We start from the raw sequence: 23669 nt of genomic DNA, 5'->3' as shown, positions 1-23669 counted from the left end.
AGGCCCTGTCCAGCAAGACATCTTCCCCTACACTGTGAATCCATGCTAGTCACTTCTCTGATCCTGTGTCTAGCTCCCTGTCTCTCTCTTCTACATGCCCAGGGGCTAAACTAAAAATTTTTGGAAGAGACATGGCTGCTGTGCATTCAGGTGATGGGCCCATCCTACAGTGACAGAGTGATTGTTTATGTTCTGTCCAACCAGGCTTGAGGAGGAAAAGGGAATGGTGATGATAATGATCGAAGTACTAAAGTAGATTCCTAATTTAAACCTCAATTTTTGTGTAGCTTTCTCACTTTCACATATGAGAATTTGCTAAGCAACTCTTATAGACGTAAGTTGAGGATAAACACATTTTCAGGAGTCCGGTACCCTTCAGAGATACTGTAGTCTAGAAAGGGACTGGTTTCCCTTGATAGTGAATGTATTTCTATTACGGTAATTTTCTGTCTTCCAGTTTTTGGTGAGTTGGTGAGTTGACTGCCAGGTCAGATTTGTTTTGACGTATTTCATCCCTTTACGTGATCTCTATATAATGCAATGCTTTTCAAAATGGCCTAATACTTAGATGTTAGGCCCTTTAAATCAGTCAGGATGTGAATAAACATTGCAGGAGATGTTGATTGAGCTCTAGAACTGGAAGTGTGGAGTTCTGTAGAGTCACGGGCTTTGAATAAAACAAGGCATTTCTGCCAACTAGTCCTCATTTTGCAGGACAACCCCCTTCTAGCAGTTTGTAAAGTTATCCTACCTTTCCCCGTTCGCTTTGTAAAGTCTTCACTGGGGCTTCCTGTGCTGTATAATTTTGAGCGCAATTTTGAGGTTGAAAGGCAGTCAGTGAAGCACTTAAGGATGTTTGCATATTTGATGCATGAACAGTTCCATGGACACGCATTATGCCAGTGGGACAACTCACCTGCTGTGCTTGATCAAAGCCTTACTTAACGAAGCACTCCCTACAGCCTGTAAAGCTCATAGGGATAGTTCGTTGTTCAATCGAAAAGGCATCGCTCATAATAACTATACTTGCTTGAACTTCCACTTCATTTAAATTTCCCCTGCAAAGTTTTAATGAACGTTGCACCATGGATATATTGCAGCCTATATGTGCCAAACTACTGGATCCCTTCTTACCGTATTTCCGTGAGCCATGTAGTTTGTAGGGGTTTTGTTTTTCTTTCTTGTTTCTGCAGAACTATGGTAGTAATAGAATACTGTCTGTCTCCTGCGGTGGCTGATTTAAAACTTTTGCCACAAATGGTGACCCCCCAAGTTAGCGGTAGGCATAATTAGTACAGGTGTTCGCTATATGCACAAAAGCACTTGTAAGCTGTGGGTCTCTTGGCAGAGGTCAAGTTCATGTCATCTTCTACACATGGAAAGCTTCTTTGTCCAGCTCTAATATACAAGCCTGCTCCAATAATGAAATTAGCCATAGAATTGTAAATAGACTGCAGTTGGGGGAGAGGGGAAGGAAACCTCGTGTTGACCTCTTCTATTATGTAATCACCGCTGTGCACAGGAGTTGTGGGCTCTGCTTCTATTGGCAGCTGAAGTATTGTTAGCGGGAATTTAGCCTACAAATGATCCAAAACGTTCTGGGAAAGTAGACGAATTGTACTAGGAAACCCTAAAGCCTTCATGGTAAGAAGAAGAAAAATACCCCGTGCTTTTCTTAAAAGCATCTTTTTTAAAAAAGCTAAGTGATGACACAGTTGAGAAGTGAACTCAAGTTCAAACTTCAGCCCATGTTTTCTCATATTGGTTACCTCATTCATATATCTTAATCATTCAAGGGCCCATGGGGAGATGAAGGCCAACTTGCCAACTCCGTACCTCTCAGGAGGTGCTCAGAGTTTTGCATGTCTATGACCCAAGTAAGAATAAGCCAATAGTTTGACACACAAAAATTAGCAGTAAAATCTTAGGCTTGAAAACACAAATTCAATTTAAGGTGTAAAAGACTGATTGTTGCATTTTGTGTCTGAACATGCACATTTCTTTTGTGTTATTCTCATTTCTGATTGAAAAATCCTCAGGTTTATGAGGTCCATACACCCCTTTCCTCCTTTAATGTGACCATAAGGAGGAGTTGATAAGTTTTTACTCTTGTCTTCCATTAACTGAAGTTTAGCATTACATCTAAAACCTAATCAGTGGTTAATTTTAACCATGGCTTGAAGCAAGATAGCTTTATCAACTATGTTTTGAAGTTGGCTTTTTTCAGTAAACCATGGTTAAGACTACCTTCAGTTTGCTCATGTTCAGACATAATGCTTAAGTGATATTAAAGTTTAAAACTGAAGTATAAACTTCCAATATTCTTGAAGGGGGAGAGAGGGGACAGGCAATATTTTATCCATTCTAACCACCAGTTCAGACATAATGGCTCACTATGGTTAGAGGAAATTCAGAAAAGGAGAAGGAGAATCATCATGTGAAAGAGAAGGGAGTTCCCAAGGCTACAACACATTACCTGTCCTCCAAAACATTTGTAGATTTGTCTGAGCTGATAAATTGTCATGCACTGCTGGTTCCTGCTTACACAGTTATGAAGATTATTTTAAAGCCTGAAAATGATCCTCACTCCATAATAACTTCTGTGATTGTCCTGTATACAACTCCCATAACATTTTCCCATCCCAAAACAGTGGATAAATATTGACATATATGGAAACATGTGGTATACTACTGAATAAGCTGCTTGTCGGCTATCATTTTGAAAACAAAAGGTTACATTTTTCAAAGAAAAAGTATGGTTGTTACAGATTCCCTCATTTGGCCACTATGAAAGCCAGTTGAGCATTGTTGTTGTTTCCCCCCCAGGAGGTGCATTTTCTAAACTAGCCTTGCCCAACCTAGTGCACTCCAGATGATGTGACTGCAGTTTCCACCATCTCTGACCATTGGCCATGATGGTGGTTGTAGTACCAACAACATCTGGAAGGGACCAGATTGGAGAAGACTTCTCTAAACTATTTGACTCAGGGGTGAACCTTACAGATTCATGCAGTAGTGTTAGAGTCCCTTCTGATATTTCCTCTAGGTGACATGGGGGCTTCTGCAGAGTAACTTCCCATCATGCCGCTCAGTAATGTCAGAATTCTAAGGTGGTGTGAGAGGGCCCCGTGTCATGGCTCATTTCCTCACCAAAGTTGCCCTTTGAGGAACGGGAGCGGCGCTTGTGTGAGAAGAAGCAATGCGATTACCTCCTCCCACATGACCACAAACCTCCAGTCCAATCAAGTAGTAGCATATTTATTGATGTTTGCATTTTATAGGCAGGAAATTGTAGGCGAGGGATGGAGACTTGCCTCTGAAATTCATTGCTGAGTACTGAAGTATATTTCGGTCTCCCAGGCCCATGCTTCTAATATTTATTATTTATTCGCTCCTTACTACCCTGCCCTCTAGGGCAAGCCCTTACAAAGTAGCTTAAATTAAAATGCTAAAAGTAATGAAACCATGGAATTAAGAACTTGTAATAAAAACAGTAGCCAATAAAAGTTTGTGTGTGTGTGTGTGTACATACATACATATAGAACCAGAAGAAGAGAGAGAGAGAGAGAGAGAGAGAGAGAGAGAGAGAAGAGAAATTCAATAAAAACCTCAGTAGAATTTTAAAGTCTTTAAGGCCAGCCTGCCTAAAGGTCACCAAACAGAGTTTGGGATGTGGGGAGGGATTTCCTCAAGAGGGAGGGCCAGTGGCGTAGCGTGGGGGGTGCCAAGGGTGCCGGCCGCACCGGGCGCAACATCTGGGGGGGGGCACGAGTCCAGAGGGAAGGGACAAGTTCCTTCCTCCGCCGGGCTCCCCACCGCCACCGCCAGCCTTGCGCCCTAGCGCGCGGGCCCCCCGCCGCCGCTGCGGCTGCGCTCCACTCACTGCTTGCAGGAGGAGCAGCCGCTGCAGCAGTGCCGACGCCGCCACCGACGCCTGGCCGGCACGGGCAGCCTCCGCACCCCGACGCGCCGCCGGGCCTCGCCGCGTCCTGCGCTCCCCAAAAAACTCCGAGAGGAAGCCGGTGTGCGGGCGAGGCCCGGCTAAGCCTCTCGCCAGCGGGTTAAGGGGCTTTCGGTTTTAAAAGGATTAGCTTGGGAAGGGGCGGGGGGGCTGCTCGCCGGCAAGCGCCTGCTCCGCGTTTCCAAAGGCGCTCGCCATCCGAGGGACAGGGAGCGCTTGCAAGGAACGGGCTCCGTGGAGCAGGTTAGGAAGAGATCCCTTCCCTGGCAGGCCGCCGGCTTCGCCAGCTGTTTCCCATTCACGATCAGGAGGAACTTCAGGCTGCTTTCAGCTTTGCGCGTGGAGATGGGATCCATGGCCCCGGCGGACGGGACCCTCGGGGCTTCTCCGGCGGGACAGAGGCTGCAGCTGGGCTGCCCGGGACGGAGGGCTGCGTGCCCGGGTGTCAAGTCGCAGCCCGAGCTATTCTGGGGCTCCCTTGTGACTCAGCAGCAGCGCCGGTGCAAAGGGGAAGCGCCGCGCCAGAAACTGGGAGCGGGGCGAGGGGAGAAGACAGGTGATCTCCACGGGTTTAGCCAGACGGGCTGCGCAATGCCCCCGCTCGGTCCCACCAGCCCAGCCCTGTGGGCCCTGGCATGATCAACCTGGACCGGTGGTAGTGGCCCACCTGGCAGGGTTGTTTTGACAAGGAAGGCACGAGAAACCCGTCTGCAAAGGGGGAAGGGCCGCGGGAGCAGGTGGCAAGCCCCGGCTGGCGGGGAGGGTCAGCAGCATGGGAGGCGCGCGCCCGGGCGCGGGAGGAACAGGCCGGAGGTGGGAGCGCTCTCCGCGCCTCAACTTGGAAGCAAACCTTCCGCCCTTCTGCCAGGCAGCAGCTCCCCACGACTGAGGCCCTAAGCGGGACACGCCCCCGGGGGGGCAGCAACTGGTCTCCTTCAGAGGCCCCCTGCCTCTGGTCCTCTGCCAACATGTCTAGCCCCTTTTTAAAGAATGCTTTAGCTGAGATTCCTGCATTGCAGGGGGTCGGACTAGATGACCCTCAGGGTCCCTTCCAACTCTCCACCTCTAGGATCTATGAAGCCGCCTAAAACGAGGGATCACCACAATCTGTAGCTGCAAAGCTGTAGCTTAAACGGCCTTTTGCTCCCAGCCTCCCACCCATTCTGCCCCTTCCCCCTTCTAAAAACGTTGTAACCTTTCTGCAAGCACAACTTTCATAATCCCCCTTTGGTTTTGCCAATTTGAAAGTAGGCAGGGAGAGACGGGGGTTGGTTTTTTTGCTTGTTTGTTTTTAAAGTGACAGTATAAAAGAATAAAAGAGAGTGGTCAGTTCTTGTTATGTTTCCAAAATAAAGGTTTGTTTGTGAAGAATCATTTTTAACTGACAAACAACGTATTTTAAAGGGAAAAACCTATTCCCTACATTGCATCATCATACTGAATAAACTGCCAGATGGGTGGGGTATAAATAATAATAATAAATAATAAATAATAAATAATAAATAATAAATAATAAATAATAATAATATAATCTCTATGTGTGTGGGAGTTTCAAAAGTGTCAAGGATAAACAAAGTATTTTATAAAGGGTCTCATTACCTTCCTCTCCTGGGGGGAGGGGGAGAGGTCTGGAGGCTGCAGTGTCCACCCCTCCCTTTGCCCCTGGATTGCAAACCAGCCATCTATCATGTTTCCTGGGCCACTTCCTGTGGGGCACTTGCCCCTTCTCCCTACAGCCCCATCACTCTTGCTCCTTGGGGTGCTCAGGCTGGAGAATACAACTCTTAACCTTGGTCCTGGGTTTGAGTCCCCTGTTGGGCAAAAGATGGGGTTGGACTAAATGAGCCCTGTGGTCCCTTTCCAACTCTGCAAGGATGATTAGCTCCTTCGGCCTACACTTCTCAACTGAGCGGCCTAATAGAACCATAGAAAAGAGACCCCCCAGGGCACATGGAGCCAGTGGCGTAGCGTGGGGGGTGCATGGGGGGCCGGCCACACCGGACGCAACATCTGGGGGTTAGGGTTAGGGGGCGCAAATCCACGGGTTAGGGGGCGCAAATTACTTGCCTTGCCCCGGGTGCTGACAACCCACGCTACGCCACTGGGGAGGGCCACCATTGAAAAATGTAACCCAGTGGACCACTCTGTCTCTCAAGTGAGGGAAAATGTGAATATTCATCTGAAATATTGCCTGCTCCAAAACAGCAGCAATGTCTCAAGGAAAGTTTGTAAGATAAAATCACAACATGAGACGAAGAGCCAGGGGCATGAAAAGACTGCACTGCTTTGATATTTCCTGTTCCTTTTTGCCATAAATTCATCTCTGATAATAAAGCACTGAAAATTGCATTTGTGCGGCTGAAAGGGGACTGCAAACCATCCAGGCCAAATCTCTGCCCTCAGGTGAGAGCCGTTAATCCACATCACAGATGAATGCCACTGCAAATGAACATCCATCGCCCATCAGAGTATGCAGAAACAAACTTGGTGACCTCTGGCACAAGTGCCTGCACCATTCAAAGACCCTCTAAAGGACATTCATTTTGTAGGTTACAAGTGCAGCATGATGTGTGGGGCATGCTGCCACTGGGAGAAACCATGTTGCAGGCACCTCCCATATGATCTCCCCAGTCTATATAGATTTTTATTTTTTAGTGGCGTGGGATGCAGCCATTGACCAGCATAACCCCCCCCCCCCCATCAGCACAAAGGACCAGAACTGGAATGTTAAGGATGAACAAACCAGGTCTCAGTAAATGAATTGTGTAATGCCATTTTCCACTGAGAAGACTACGCCCCTAAAGTCACATTTTCACTAACATTTCAAGCACAAACTTGCACTGCTGCTTGTAAAAGGGGGAATCAGGCCAATCTGAAGGTGTAAGAAGCCTGTTTATACAAATAAATAAACAAATAAAGCCCGCAGAGTTAAACCTTCTTCGTTCCTCTTTAAAAGCAACACTGTTGCCTGAGCGTAGTGAGATGTGAAATATAACATATGCAGTGCTGAACTGAACCGACGTGATACATGGCATGTTTGCTTTAAAAGACGGGAACAATCTCAAATCTGGTTTGAATTAAAAAATGTATGTGCGAGACACAGAGGGAAGGCGGGGTGGGGGGAGCCATTGTCTTAGCCAGCATCTAATAAAATAACTGTTTGAGAAGAGAGGGAATGTCTGCCTTGTAACAGCATAACTGTAAAATGCATCAGATGAAAAAAAATGTATTTATAGCACTAGAGACCTGTGAGCATTTTATCTCATTCTTTTCAGTCCTTTTTTTAATAATAATAAAAAAAATCTTGGCATCTCCAGGACATACTATGATGAACCAGAACCAGAACAGCTACTCAACGGTGAAATTATCAGCAGGCACAGGCAGGGGGTTATTAGTCATAGCCTTAGTATCACACTGGAATGAGAGCCAAGGATTCAAGAAGCGTAGCAGTCCATTTTGGAAGGGAACCAAGGTGTGTGTGTGTGTGCGCGCGCACACACACACACACACGTGCTTACGGTGAGAGAGGCTTTTCAGAGGTTCTTTTATTCCTGCTAGAGTCACTTTGCTTTTTTGTTAACCCTAAGTATTCCAGTGCACCAAGTTCATAACAAGAAACAAGAGTTGAAAAGATGTTGCCGCTGAATTGCAAAACCTCTCACGGCAATCAAAAACAAGTGGTGGTAGCTGTTTTAAAAATCTGTAGTAAAAGTAGAAATCCTTTAATTAGCAAGGAGTGAAGGACTAGGGAAGCATCCTCCACCTTGCTGCTTCTCTCAGGAAATTCACATCAGTTTGCTGGAGTAGGGTTGCTTCCAGGCAACCTGCTTATTGAACATTCATCCTGCTTTGTTTGCAGGGAGGTTAGATGATGTTGCGTCAAAGCTAATGTTATATCCCACACTTTCTAGGGCTTTTTCCTGTCACTTTCCTGATTGCAAACAAAACCTGATATTTTGGGGAAGCAGGTTTGTTGTGCAACGGCTCCCAATCAGCTATAATTGTGCAGCCTGAATTCGCCAGTATCTGATTGAATCCTACCCAAGAATAGCGAGCGTCTGGAAGCACCCTATGTTTTTGTGCCTCAAATGTCATTCTGTCCTCAGTGGAAGGAGCTCTGACACAAGACATGTGGTCATAGGGAGCTACTTAAGGAAACAATATGATCCTGAAGAAGAAGGTATCTGAAGAAGTGTGCATGCACACGAAAGCTCATACCAAGAACTAACTTAGTTGGTCTTTAAGGTGCTACTGGAAGGAATTTTTTTATTTTTTTATTTTGACTATGGCAGACCAACACGGCTACCTATCTGTAACTGGAATATGATCCTGGTTACATGTAAGGGACTGTGGGTTCCCAAGCAGTGACTTGACCGTCTTTAGGAAGATGTGGTCCAGCTTCTCTTTATGTATTTCGATATGAATGGAGAATCTGGGGCATCTTCTTTGCTGTATGATGTTTCTTTGCCTCTCCTTAGGGCCACTTTATTTGTTTGTATGCATTGTTGTTTTTTAAGTGTGCATATGTATTAGGAAGTCATGCTCATACAGAAAGTTGCCCAAATTGTAACGTGTGTCAGACAAGCCTTAGAACCGTCTTCCTATACCCTAAGCAATGAATAAGGTGCATGGTAAATTATAAATTACATTTCTCGAATATTTCGGCATTGGGGCAAATAGCATTGGAGCTCTTTATGCAATTGTGTCCTGGCTCTCCCAGTCAGAAGAGGAACTGGAACCCGTGAGGTTTTTATTTTCGGACTAGAGTGGTACATAAGGCAGTCACAGGTTGCAAGAATCAGTGGTTACATGAGAGCTGAAAGGCATGGCTAATCAGGAGCTAAGACATTGAACAAAGAAACAGCACACACCCTGCAACAGCCTTTGGAAGGATGGGGCAGGCACAGCAGTTAACATGGCAAGCAGCTGGAGTCCCACAACTAGACAAGCAAACGGGCAGCCCTAGACAAGCAAACGAGTGAGCTGGCTAGGTGAGGTCTTTGTGTGCTGGCATTTCCATGTCCTGGGTTATGGAGGTGAGGTAGGAGGTTCAGATTTGCTCCCAGGTGCCTCCCCTGAGAGTGAGGTTCCTGTGTAACAGGGGAATATGCTGGAGGTAGCTCCTCATCTGGAAACACTAGGAGGGGCATGTCTGGAAAGGAAGTATGCAAAGGCACCCCTGAAAGTTTGCCTGAGCCTCCTTCAAAGGACAGGTCTGTACCCCCTAACCTGCTGGGACCCTCTCCAAGGTATTCCACATTTAACTTCCCAAGCTCCTCACACTCCTCCTCAGGTTCGGACCATCCGTTCCACAGGACTCATGAGGGGCGGCTTTGCTCATGATTACAATAAACCTTAGGGGTTGGTTCGAGAGAGTTGATTTTTGAGACATGGCTGAATGGCAGTTGCTCGTCCTCTTGGGTTTCATAGTACAGGCGACTCTCAACTTATGCAGGGGTTATGTTCCCAGGATAGTGCATAAAGCCCAAATTGTGTATAGTCAAAACACATTGGGTGCAATGGAGGGTGGGATTGCCAAAGTTTTTTTCCCCTGACACCCACCCCCTAGTTGCCCCATTTTATTTACAGTCGTACCTCAGAAGTCGAACAGAATCCGTTCCGGAAGTCCGTTCGACTTCCGAAACATTCAAAAACCAAAGTGCGGCTTTTGATTGGCTGCAGGAAGCTCCTGCAGCCAATCAGAAGCGATGTCAGACGTTCGGCTTCCAAAAGAGCGTTCGAAGACCAGAGCACTCACTTCCAGTTTTCAATCATTTGGGAGCTAGAACGTTCGACTCCCAAGGCATTCGGGAGCCGAGATACGACTATTTATTTTTTTAAATTGCCTTGGGTGCAAAGCTGAATGCAAACATGTTAAATGCACGTAAGTTTTGAGTTACCTATATTCTTGGGAAAGACAGGTACGCTTTTCCAATTAGCATCACATGGCAATGGTAATAAGGCACAATGCACAGTCCAAGCTACAGCCACCCACCCCACCAGACACACAGGTCAGCAGGGGGCAACAGCAGCTGGGCTGTGAAGATCAGATGCAGTTCACAGGCTCATCAGACCTCTAAAGTGGGTTGAAATGGGTGCTTGCTTTCTATTGGTGCAGACGGTGGGTGAGTGGTGTAATGCCATAATGCCTTTATCCAAGTATGGATAGTAATCTGGAGGAGCAGATACATAACAGGTGTGTGAGAGAGAGAGTTCATGCATGTGTGCATTTTAGTGACATCTTGTATGAAATATTGACTGCTAAGAGCAGTATAAGAGGCACTTGTTCTAATGTTACTCTCATTGGCGTGCACTTAATTCATCTTCTAAGTATAAATGTTTCAGTTGAAAGCGCTAAAGAATAATCTCTTGCCTTTTTGCTGTCCTTCCCCCCTCCCCCTCCATTAAACTGGCTGCATCTAGAAACTGTACTCACCCACCAAACCATAGATGTTGGACAGCGTGTTAGCTTGAGTATTCCCATATGTTTTCAGTAATGTTTGATTTATCTACAACAAGATTCAGCCACTAGTTGTAATTATTTGAGGACTCTCTGAAATGGGAGATTAATTCTCTAAGTGCCAAGTTCCTTTGAGTACTTTGTACAGTGTTGTAATAACCACCAAGGTATGTCTCAAGAGTTTCAGCAGAAAGCGAAGATAGCAAGATTTCAGAATACTTCCTTTACTTGCTGCCTTTTATCTTCATCCGACTCCTTCCATAACTGTTCGAGCTGCTAACAGGATTTGCAGTCTCAAGAGTGAACATGGATGGGGTGGGGGGGTCTACCTCCCTATTTTTGGGTCCAAACGACTTTGTATCATAGAATCATAGAATCATAGAATCATAGAGTTGGAAGAGACCACAAGGGCCATCGAGTCCAACCCCCTGCCAAGCAGGAAACACCATCAGAGCACTCCTGACATATGGTTGTGAAGCCTCTGCTTAAAGACCTCCAAAGTAGGAGACTCCACCACACTCCTTGGCAGCAAATTCCACTGGCGAACAGCTCTTACTGTCAGGAAGTTCTTCCTAATGTTTAGGTGGAATCTTCTTTCTTGTAGTTTGGATCCATTGCTCCGTGTCCGCTTGTCTGGAGCAGCAGAAAACAACCTTTCTCCCTCCTCTATGTGACATCCTTTTATATATTTGAACATGGCTATCATATCACCCCTTAACCTCCTCTTCTCCAGGCTAAACATGCCCAGCTCCCTTAGCCGTTCCTCATAAGGCATTGTTTCCAGGCCTTTGACCATTTTGGTTGCCCTCCTCTGGACACGTTCCAGTTTGTCAGTGTCCTTCTTGAATTGTGGTGCCCAGAACTGGACACAGTACTCCAGGTGTGGTCTGACCAGAGCAGAATACAGTGGCACTATTACTTCCCTTGATCTAGATGCTATACTCCTATTGATGCAGCCCAGAATTGCATTGGCTTTTTTAGCTGCCGCATCACACTGTTGGCTCATGTCAAGTTTGTGGTCAACCAAGACTCCTAGATCCTTTTCACATGTACTGCTCTCAAGCCAGGTGTCACCCATCTTGTATTTGTGCCTCTCATTTTTTTTGCCCAAGTGCAATACTTTACATTTCTCCCTGTTAAAATTCATGGAATTTTATCAATAGAGAGCTTACACCTACCTTGCATACTTATATGTGTGAATCCACAATCAGACAAGTGTAAGCCAGCTGCATTCTCTCTACAACATAGGGACCCGACGGTGACCTTGACTCCACTGGGAGTTGGGGGAAATCAGATGAACGGCATATGCATATTTCCTTTGAGGCAAGCCATAGCAGGGAAGCCCGGGCACTCTCCATGCTCCCACTCAGACTATTGGCTTGTTTGTTATAATTAAAGGCTTTATTCCAGAATTCACTACAGCACACCGACATAGGTTGGGTTACAGGTTACAAAGTCAGAAGGCACCGCAGAGCTCTAAGGTATAAGATAAGTTGTTTTCCCAACAACTGACACACCTCCTGGGCTCTTCTTCTGAAGAGCAGGGTAGGAAGAGTCATTTGTGAAGAGTCATTTGTGAAGATGTGAGTCATCCCAAGCCTTGGAACAGACTCAACCAAGCAGATGGGCAGTCCTCTGAGTAGGAAGTGCCCAGTCTGTAGAGGCCAGTACAGTTGCCTCTACATACATCCCTAGAGATGGGAGCAGCAGGGACAATGGGGCCAGCTCACTGTCAGACTTATCCCTAATCACCTCCCTTGAAGGGGTGGGGTGCTTCACTAACGGGGAAGTTCTGGAGCCATGGCAGCTGGCTGGGACACAGCACTTCAACTACCTGATGACACAGGGGCAGGTCGCTCTCCTGGCAATCCAATCAGTCCCTCCTCCACACCTGGATCACCACCTCCCAATCCACTGGGCCCCTCTCCAGGATCTAATGCTTCTGACTTAGCATCCTCCAGCAGTATCTGAGACAGCAGGCCAGATTATGGGGCCCAGGACAGACTGGACAGTTGCAGGGGAGAACAGATGAGGTTCTCAGAAGGAACAGGTGACTGCTGGAACTGGTCTTCCACCACCACAGCTGCCATCTGAGATGATTTCTTCATGTGCCCAATGGTAGGGCCTGACTATCCAACTCCCCTTCCGTCAAGACAGAAGTCCATTTTAAATGATAAGTAATGTGGTGCAGAACCTACTACCATTCAGCTGCAACTGAACATATGGCCCATTGGATTTGGAAAACAAAGGCTTCCTCATATGCTGACACTCATAGGTGTGCCTTATTTGCACTTTAGAGACTGCCGAATGTTCACTGCAGGATTCATCTGTTATCTCAGGGCAAAATTTGATTTGATGAGTAAAGGAGTTGTATTGATTTGCTGCAGGGAAGCACTCTTTTCAGTGGAGTCATTTTGGTTCAAAATTCTATGAGACGTCACTGAGCAGCTAAAAGAAAATAATGAGCATTGCAGATCCAACTAATCTGATTGTGTAAAAGTTGCAGGCCCTTTTAATATGACACACGCAGCTGCCAAAAACTGCTTGCTTTTGCATTTTACACAAAAGAAGCAGATCAGTTTGAATTATTTTTATATTTTATTGGTGTGGTTTGCTGTTTTCACTAAAAAAGCTCAGAGCTGTCCAGAGGAGTTGCTATTACAGCAGAGTCAGCACTTTTTTCTGCCTGCCTTGCTTTTATTACACCCCTGGCTTCATAGCTAATTTTCTAATCAAGTAAATGTGTTTGAAAGCCTGACTCCTAGGGAAGTGTAAGGTATGCTAAATGTAAGGTACACTAAATACAGTTCAAACTTGTTTAAAGAATATGGCATCGCTTCACTTTCTGTAGGTTTTTTTCCGGCACAGCATATTAACACTCTCTTGGGCTTCGTATGAAGCAAGCGCCTATGTGCTTTGTTCATTGTGTAGCATTGTGAGAAAACCAAATGAATAAGAGGTGCCCAAACCCAAGTCTGCAGGAGCCTGATGTGGCAAAACTATAGAAAGTCCTGCAGCATCTTGCACCCTTACCTGTGAGGAAGCATCACTGAGCATAGTGAGACTTTCTTCCAAGTAAGACTGCATACTATAAATCCTATCCCACAATATATTTGTTAATCTTCAAGGTTTGGGTATTATGTATACTGTATAAGGAAGTCTGACTGCACATTACATATAGCCTTCTGAATCTTTCTTTTTATAAAAAAAACTAACTAAAAACAGCTTCTGATGCAGCGAGTTGCAGGAGAGGAATGATAATGACACTATTTCTTGTGTGTTTTGATACTGCTTCCCTCCCCCCTTTTTTGGCTCCCAGGCCCCTAAATAGTGAACTGCATATTTAAATACAATAAAAACAATGAAGCAGTGCTTTAAATATTCCATTTATCTCTATATATGCACATCTATGAATGCAAAAAGCAGCAAAATGGCAGTCAGGATAAAAATAGTCTCAATTATCATAACAAGCGGGGGAGGGGGAAAATTCCCCACCAGCAAAAGGAGGAAACCAAAGGAGCTTAAATAGCATGTAGAAGGACTACTGAACTCCATCCATTTTCCTGATCAGAATCCACCTATCAACTGTTTTGTCTCTTGCCAAGGAAATTATAGGTGCCTCTATATATCCTGTACAGTGGTGCCTCGCAAGACAAAAATAATTCGTTCCGCGAGTCTTTTCGTCTTGCAGTGTTTTTCGTCTTGCGAAGCACGGTCCGTTGCAACTGCGCCTCTTCAAGCGGCTTTAAAAAAAAAAGTGCAAGACGTTTTCGTCTTGTGAAGCGAGCCCATAGGGAAATTCGTCTAGCGAAGCAGCGCAAAACCGAAAAACCCTTTTGTCTAGCGAGTTTTTCATCTTGCGGGGCACCACTGTATTGCAAGGGCAGGGGTTGAGGAAGCAGCCTAGGGGATAATTTTGAGTTGAAGTATGTCTAGAAGGGAGAGTAAGATAGGGATTTTTTTCCATTTTTTATAAAAGAATAAGACAGAGAAAATGTACCCATTTGTGTATGTTATACACAGTTTGGACCGGGGGGGGGAGGAATGACTAATTCATACATCCTATATCCCTTGTTTTGTTTAATTGCAATGCAATATGCAGGCACTAACTTCAGCATATTATTATTAATTGAATTTGTATACCGCCCTATACCCACAGGTCTCAGTAGAGATGTGCAGAATCTATCTTTTTGAGTAGGTCCTGTCATCCTAAAGGTGGTGCTCCTGCAATCCAGTTAGAAGTCTTTTGGGTGGGTGTTGGAAAGCAATTGTGGGTGGGGTAGAGTTTTCAATGCCAGGTTAAGGGACCCAGTGAGAGCCAGTGTGGTGTAGTGGTTAAGAGCGGTAGACTTGTAATCTGGGGAACCGGGTTCGTGTCCCCGCTCCTCCACATGCAGCTGCTGGGTGACCTTGGGCTAGTCACACTTCTCTGAAGTCTCTCAGCCCCACTCACCTCACAGAGTGTTTGTTGTGGGGGAGGAAGGGAAAAGAGAATGTTAGCCGCTTTGAGACTCCTTCGGGTAGTGATAAAGCGGGATATCAAATCCAAACTCCTCCTCCTCCTCCTCCTCCTCTTCTTCTTCTTCTTCTTGCTTGTCCTAGCCTAAAATTGCACTGCTTGCTTAGCAGGCACCATTCCACAGGACCTCCTGTGGTACCCAAAAGCACCATCTACAGTTCATGGCTTTTCTTATTTTACATGAAGTGCAAGTTGAATAGATTTCTCTTACAGTCATTTCAACTACGTTAACTGGCTTCCTTATTATAGGGCAAACAAAATCATTTCTGTTCCATGGGGCTAGTATTTCTTACTGTACCATCTCATGGCTTAATCTGGGGTTAGGAGTTTGAGGACTGAGCCTTTGTCTTGTATTGGGGATGGGGGGGCAGGGAAACCCAGCTGCAGTGCATCCACCAGCACCTCGTATTTTTGTGGTCTCTGTATCTGCTTCCCAGCAAGTGTCCAAATCGCTTGACAAAAACAGTCTTCTCGTTCGGCCGAGAAATATTTGAGCCGTATTTGAAAGGATCCAGGTTTGTTGATGTTTTTCAGACTTATTATCTTTCGGTGTCCTGAACGATACTTGGACAATAACCAGACGTGAATAGATTGATTTCTCTGAAGCTGGAGTTTTAGCAGCTTCAGCACCTTTCATGGGCTTTGCTAGGGAGGCCCGGAGAGGTGCTGCTTTCTAAACTAAGGCTAGATTAGGGGTAACTTCTGCATAGACATGGTGCAGCATGAAACCTGTAATTTAGGTTGCTAGTCAGTAGTAGTTGTTGTTATTATCATTATTAGGTGGCCTGCTGTTTTTGAATTGAGCATGAACTGAACAGCCAGCAACATTGACTTCAGCAACATTCTCATTGGGGTCTTGGTCTCTCTGTTACACTTACACACACACACACACACACACACACACACCCAAGACACAATGGGACATTTAACCCCTTCCTTTCCCTTGAGCAGCAAACAGAGGCTCTGAGAGTTCTCTGCCTGTGCACTTTAGCTGCTACTGTAACATAGCCTGTTGCTGTCTACACTCGAGTGAGAGAGTTGGAGATAAATGGGAGGATTCCACCAAAAGCAGCTGGTGCAGATCATGTTAGCGGAAAGTGTGCTTAAAAGCCTTTGGTCTGGCTTAAGTGGGAAAAAGCAGCAGAGGGGCATAATAAGTTGGTCCTTGGGGGCTATGCTTGAGCCATTTTGCTACTAATTGCCAATACCTAATCTATGTAACTATTTCTGACATTTAAAAAACAAAAACTGTTGTACTTTGTCAAATCTGCAACAGTTTTTTAATGTCCAGGCATGGTCTCTCTCTCTCTCTCTCTCTCTCTCTCTCTCTCTCTCTCTCTCCCCGCGCCCCCACCCCCGGTCCCTTTAGGTTCCTATTATCACTAGAATTAAACAGAAACTAAATCCGGGCATGAGAACATTAGGTGCCCTTGTCACACTATATTGTCCGCAGCACCCATTTTGAGATAAAAGGAATCCTTTCCTATGTGAGTGGGCAAGGAATTAGCAGGGCTTTTATTCTGCCCTCCCCTCTCTAAAGTGCCAGCCAGCACAGCTAAAAGTGAAATAGAGGGGTAGAATATCTCATGCCAAGTAAATCCTGGTACAGATTATTCTCCCATGCTCTCTTATCCTTTAAGAACAAAGGAAGGCAACAGGAGCTAAACGTACTCTCCATACTGCTATTCAGTTTGTGAGGTTCCACAAATCCCTTGTTGCTGGGATCATGAAAAATTCAGTCTTCCCAACAGACACGCCTTCGTCATTTCCCAATTAACAGCATTTGTTTTGATATTGTAGATCATAGCTGAAGAGGTCAGTCTCCTCCCTACCCACCCACCCACCCCTGCATGCCAACTTTTGTTCTGGCACTGCTGCTATTTGTTCCGGGCCTGTAGCTCCACATTTTCAAATGAATCCCACTGAAGCAGAAGGCTGCTGCGGCACCGGCAGCAGCAAATCTAACAGATCGGCTGTCATGTATAGCTCTGCCCGCCGTACATCACATTCTAAGTTTCGTTAGTTGAAGTACTTTCTATTCACTGTAAGTTTAATAAATAACAGGTTTTGCACCCGTTTCATTCCAAGTCATATTTTCCCTCTTCTTACGTCACAGGCATGTGTCCTGAAGAAAAAAGGGTTTGCTGTGCAGCTTGCAGCCTTCTCTCACGCTGCAGCAAAGAGCGCGTCTGATTCTGAAATGGTGTGGGGTAGAGGGTTGTAACTTGGACATCAACCTTCCCACAGACTGTTGCCCGCATGCACATTAGAAGAGTGCTCAGGTTGTTTGTTTATCAGGGCAATCTGGCCCTGCAAACTTTTCAGTGGTGCTTTATTTCTTTGGAAGACACACACATACAATGAGCTTTGTCTGAATGCCTAGGCAGCCACATCTGTGTAGTGTGGCGTTCATATGATGTGTCCCACAACACTGCCAAAACAGTCAATGGGATTACATAAACAAGCGGCTTTTGTTTGCTACTCCTCAGTTTTGAAACTCCCTTTCTGTTGGGAGTTTCCCCAAAGACCAACTGTGAGCGTTTTTCGAGAAGTCACAAACACATGCTAATTCAGATAGGACTTTGATACTGAATTCTAAGCAGGGGTGCATTTTAGCAGATGGTTATATTAATATTTTTTGCATATATGTAAGTCTTATGAGGGTGGCCAGTCTTTCTACCCAGAAGACCAAAAAAGTATCAGCTCAACCGTGACAAACATTTGAGCTAATTCTGATTTTTCAATCTCTGTCTTGAATCGTAGCTTTTTTCACTCTCGGATTCTGAGTGGGTGTTTTGTTTGTCTTTTGCAGGTAGTTCAAATGGATCAGAAGCTGAACCTCATCACAGACCTGCTGCAGCACCTGGTTTCCATCCAGCAAGGAACCCAGGCCAGCAACAAATCATCTCACAGGCATGATGTTAACGCCGAGCTCTTCCTCTCCAGCAACACCCTACCTACCTATGAACAACTGACAGTTCCAAGGAGAATCCAAGATGACATCTCCTGATGTAACAAACAGCCCTTTTAATTGACACTGAATGTTGTGAATCTTGATGGGGGTTGGGGGGAAATTAAAGCTCATATAATCAGCCATACAAGAATTAAACAGGCCTATTGAACTAACGTTACTAACCTCAGATGCATTCTTCCAAAGGCAATTATACGGACAACCACAAAACCTTAAAACTCCACCCTGTGTTGATTATCATAAGTCCTGTTTTTATTCCCTGTGTGAATAAACTTTCCTACTGTAATTTGTCACTACACTGAAAGACCAAAAAAAGCTAACACAGGCAAAATGTCAATCGCTTTATGTGCTTTCTTTATTAAGCACTGTTGCTACTGTAAGCAAGTTTCTGAAGTCCTGCACAAACACCCTTGAAATAGTTTGAAAACTCCACAGCAGCTATGCTTGGTGGATGGCACCCTATGACTCTTCAATAATGATGATACTTGAACATAGATGGTCATCTGTGTATTCTGTTTATGACTCTGCTGATAGCAATATCGTTTTACTAGTTAGATTTTAAAGGAAAATAAAGTATGTGGGTTGTATCATATAAACATACTACTGTTGTTCTAAACAATGGCAAAAGCAATGCATTGAGTGATTTCCCGCCCTTTTTCATTTTTAGCCTGTTACATAAGATAATGACTAGAATTTTTTTAACCAAAAAACCCCCACCTTTTTCTTCAGGGATGAACTAGTGCTTTAAGCCTAGTACAGTAATGTATGTAAAGAAAAGCAATGTCTATTTTATTAAGATACAGTGATTTCATGGGGATGCAGAAATATTGCATAGAAAAAATTGTTGTTGTTGAATCATACTTTGCTGCCAAAGAATTTATATGTAGTATTTATCATAACCATCTGAGTGTGTTTGTCCTCAATGAGCTTTTGGAATTTATTGCTTTTTATATTGATGTGGGTCTGGTCTGCTTCTCAATGTACTGTAACTAAGCACAGGTCTAGAGTAACTGGATCTTGTCGATAAAGGGCTTGAAATGGCAAGTTGGGGAAAATACTTAAAGCAGCTTTGGACGTTATGGAAATGCTCTACCAGCCAAGTTTGCAATCACTTCTATGTTAGCTGGTATGCTCCTCCATAATGCCCGAAAGGAAGGAGTGTGCATGCCCCACTTATGCTAAGATGCACATACTCTTCAGCCTCTTTGCCTGTAAACAAATAGGCACTGCTAGCTAGATATTGAAGTGCCTGGCAGTGCACCTCTATAATGCCTGAAACTTCTGTATGCACAAGAGAACTGGGAGGAGCAGGAGCTACTCATCCTTCTGCAAGCCCTTCTTATTCAGGAAAAGAATATATGATCTGCATATGCAATAGATCAGTATCAGTAGCACAGATACAATGTCTGTGCTGTCTCGCCTCATTGCAGACATAGCGTTTTTCAGTGAAGTTGGTTCACATGTGTGGTGAGTCATCGGGTGCTGAGCAATCAAAAAATGTGTGTGTAAAACTCAACCAGCCCCCCCCAAGGGAACTAGAGAAAGAAAGTGGGCTTGATGCAATTTGAAGACCACCCCCCCAAAAGTATGTGAATTGACAGTGAATTATACAAATTCGCTGTAGAAAATTTCTACAGCTACTTCTGCTTTAATGAGCACAATTGTAGGTTTGTACATTCTGCAGCAAGGAATGAAAAATTTCCCTGGCATAGAATTTCAATTCTATTTCTGTGGCCCTGAGTAAGGTACTTAAATATATGGTACAATATCAGGGTGATCAAGCCAAGCAAGCTGCAGCTGAAACCACAGGGATTCTGGGATATTCCTGATAACCTAGATAGAAAATGGAAGGCAAGCCCTGCTACTCATCCCACAAAGTTGTGGTATTTTTTAGGGGAAGCACTGAGTATGAAAGAGCTCTCCTCCAACCTTGGCTATGATTCTGCTATGCTTTTGTGAGCGTAGCATGCATACCCACATCTCAAGAAAAAGATTGTGTACCATCTGCCAGAAAATCATGCAAGGGAAAGTTACTTGTCCTGGTCCATTGACAGTTTCTTAGTCTTCTGTTGATGACCTCCTGGGCCACTATCAGATTAAGTGAATGACCAACACTTAGAGGACCTCTTTTGTATGGAGACCTGAGGGTGCTAAGTTTCTGGCTTTGGCACCCGAAGTTGACAGACATATCAACTAAAGTGAGGGACAGACTGCACACATGCCAGTGGTCTCAAAATCAGGCAGCGCAAAGGCTGTGGCATAACACCTGTCCTCACCAAACAGCATTCTTTCCATGGGTGCGGTAATGAAATGAATGAACATTTTGTTCTCTGAGAGCTGCCTTGCACATCATATTTTAGCAGATACACATTGGAGCTGGAGTTTGTGTCCACCAAAAACAGTGCTTGAATGACTCCAGTATCTGTAGGGCAATCTGTGGCCCTCCAGATGTTGCTTGATTAGAACGGCTACCGCAGGGGTCGGCAACCTAAGGCCCATGGGCCAGAAGCGGCCCATGGAGGCCATTTAAGTGGCCCACAAGCCACCCCTGAACCGAGCCGCCCGCTTGGCGAGTCCCTGTGCGCTGCACTAAACCGGCACAGTGCAGCGCAGGAACTCTTCTGCGGCTCCAGAAATCATTTCTGCGCGTGCCCAGACACCGGAAATCACGTCTGCACATGTCCGCAGCACCAGAAATCACTTCTGCGCATGCTCAGACACTGGAATTCACACTTTTCAGCGTCTGCGCATGCACAGAAGTGATTTCCGGTACCGCAAACATGCCAGACGTGATTTCCGGCATCATGCTGCGCCGGCCCGGCCCATGGAAGATCTCCGCGGGAGTGATCCAGCCCATGCCCGGTAAGCTTTGCCAACCCCTGGGCTACCGTCTCTGACCGTTGGCATGCTGGCTGGCATGGATAAGTCCAGCAACATCTGGAAGACTACAGGTAGACTACCTCTTTATGCTAAGAGTTACTGCTGCTTCAAATGTCACAGGTTTTCTTATATATGCAACAGCACTGTAGTCTATCAAGGAAATTCTATACCCAGCTATCCTACACAGCATCTAAGTGAATCTCTTGCACATGTTGAAGCAGCAAAACTCCAGTATAACATACTGATACCTTCTGAGTCCTGAGAATGCTGCACTCCTAACAGAAATTATATATCATAAAAATCTGAACTGAATCCCATTGCCCACTTTCGATTAATTTTAATGGGTATTAGCTTAGACTTGAAATACTAGCACTTTCTGTGAATTCACTTTGATGCTTCTGAAGTGACATTCTCCCTCTTTCTACACCTGCAGTAATTCTATAAGGAATTCAATTCTATAGTTTTGTATCTTCTATCTATGCCTACAATATTTCTTTTGGCAGTCTAAACTGACTGCATAATATAGACTATTTTTGACAAGAATGCACTGCTAAAATCCTAACTGGAAAACTTTTGTTGGTAGTCTAGGATTCATAAGGGATTGTTCTGGCAGACATACCTTTTTGCACACGATAATTTTCTTATCTTCTTTCTTCTGTGGTGATTTGTAGGAAGCAAGGAAATGTAACACCCTCACCAGTCAAAAGCAGCGAACGTATCCTAAAATCAGGGAAATGGGTGCTTAAAATCATGGTAGTTGTTTTTTAAAAAATAAAATATTTTTCAACATATTGGTACGGTGGCGGTTTCAGATATTTGTAAAAGAACAAAATTGTAAAATAAAGTTTATCCAAGTAAGTAGCTGCATTAGATCTTTAACCGTTTCATATACCATTTTAATAGAATTGGATGCTGGAAATTCTGGGGCAAGAACAGGACATGATAGCTGCGTAATACTGTTACACAGGGCTGGCTCTACCATTGGCAGAGTAGGATTGCCTCAGGCAGCAGATGCTAGGGGGCAGTGGCTGCAGCCCCTGGCTGTTCCTCCTGAGCCCTCTGACTGGTTCCTTCTATCAGAGGACAGAGGTGTGCATGCTACACAGCCTACCCTGCACACCTAAAATATCCTCCTTCCCTCAAGTGCGATGGAGGATGTTGTCCTCCCTATAGGCATCTGGTTGGCCACTGTATACACATAGCTTGGGTATGTACACAATTCATAAGTTTGGTAACACTATGCACATAGTCAGAATGGCCACTGTGAGAACAGAATGCTAGGCTAGCTGGGCAATTGGCTACGATCCAGAAAGCTTTTCTTATGCACTTAGTTCTTATGTTCTGTCCCCAGTTTTGAAGGAAGATTCAAGTGCCTGTCCATTTGAGTTTTGCACATAAAATGGGGTGGGGTGCAACTTTCCTTGGCCTCGGGGCAGGGGGTGGATGTCGATGGTCGGTCCTGCTGTTCTATTTGGCTATGCTCTGGCATGATGGCTAAGCACCATCTTCATGGTCAGAGGCAGCAGTTCTTCTGAAAACGAGGTGCTGGAAAGTGCAGAAGAGGAGAGTGCTTATGTGCTCAGGTTCTGCTTGTAGGTTTTCTGCTGATAAGAGAATCCTGGACTAGATGGGCTACTGGTGTGATCCAGCCGGCCCGTCTTGCATTCTTAGGTTCCTATTTATTGGTGTTGAGGAATCAAATGGTACCTAGCAGTGAATTCACAAAAAAACAGAGCAAGGAAAATACAAATCTCCAAGCTCCACATTCATGAATTAACATGGGGCACAATCCATCCAGAAGTCCTACGATGTGCATGCCCCATTGAAATTAATGAGAGGAATGCAATAGAAGGGCATAACATGGAACCCCACTAGCAAGCCAGCAGGCCATCTAATTCAGCATCTTTTAGGTCTATCAGTGGCTTTATTAGCTTTATTTTCCATAATTTTATTTATTCCCCATGCACACCGGTAACCATTGCCACTGCTTGCGGCTCAAAAAAACCTTGCATATCCATAGGAATTTGAAGTCACAACTCTGGGTTCCAAAGACAGCCACAAAGCTATAGGCTATATCAAGAAGCCGCCCACCCCATTACTGTGTTCTTGTGTATGTTGGTTTCATAACAGTGGGTCTTTCACTGAACAACTTCCTGCTGGATTGTGCCCCGTGCATCATCAAAGATGTCTGCCTTGCATTCTGCCACCTTTAACAGCACCCGGATCCACTGCCTGAGGTAGTCCACTTCCTTCTGCCTCATAATTATGCCATCTGCATCCAAAACGTCTGTTTCATAGCTTGAACTTTCTAGAGTGTTGTTTTAAACATTTCATTCTTTTTCTCTGGACAGCAAAGCACATTCTTCTATATCTCATTAAATGGAATGTAGAATATATTTAAAATCACTCTTCCTTTTGTACAGCAGATGCATTTTAAAGGGTGTAGAAACTTTTTGGAATATATAAGTGGGGGTTATTCTGGGGCATTATGTTTTATAAGAAATCAAGAGAGAACTGTTACGATTTTCAATCTGTTTTTAAATAATGTTCACTGTTGTAATTTGAGACTGTTAATTTCCTAATAAAACACAGGACAGGAATTGTATGCTGTTTCATTTGGCCTGAACTTCACTGGGTTGATATCTCACCAGGTTTGCAGACCAGGAACTTATCTTGGGGGGGGGGGAGAAATAAGATCATTTTCACCTTGTGTACAAAGATCTGCTCTTTATTACACAGTGTTAAGTGAAAGAGCAAATCTCTGTTCAGAATCTCTGCTAATATTCTGGGAGTGTTGCCTCCAAACTGACAGTTCTGTGAGTTGCAATCCATACCACAATCCACATGCCTAGAGTGGGAGATCCAAATCAGTACTGCT

At 44.8% G+C, this 23669-nt stretch overlaps 1 protein-coding gene across 3 annotated transcripts in view; it reads left to right on the top strand.

The window, feature by feature from the left end:
• The window catches only part of KCNQ1 (potassium voltage-gated channel subfamily Q member 1), a 307659-nt gene extending 284268 nt beyond the window's left edge, over window positions 1-23391 (top strand). For all 3 annotated transcript variants that reach the window (XM_082193513.1, XM_082193512.1, XM_082193511.1), the window contains one exon: window positions 17753-23391. In XM_082193513.1, the coding sequence (XP_082049639.1) occupies window positions 17753-17950 (198 nt within the window). In that variant the 3' untranslated portion in view covers window positions 17951-23391. The remainder of the gene's footprint in view (window positions 1-17752) is intronic.
• Window positions 23392-23669: the final 278 nt, after the last annotated feature.

The sequence above is a fragment of the Podarcis vaucheri genome (genome assembly GCF_965113315.1).
Source record: "Podarcis vaucheri genome assembly, chromosome: 1".
In the NCBI taxonomy this organism is placed as follows: Eukaryota; Metazoa; Chordata; class Lepidosauria; order Squamata; family Lacertidae; genus Podarcis; species Podarcis vaucheri.
This window is presented reverse-complemented; position numbering and strand designations above follow the sequence as displayed.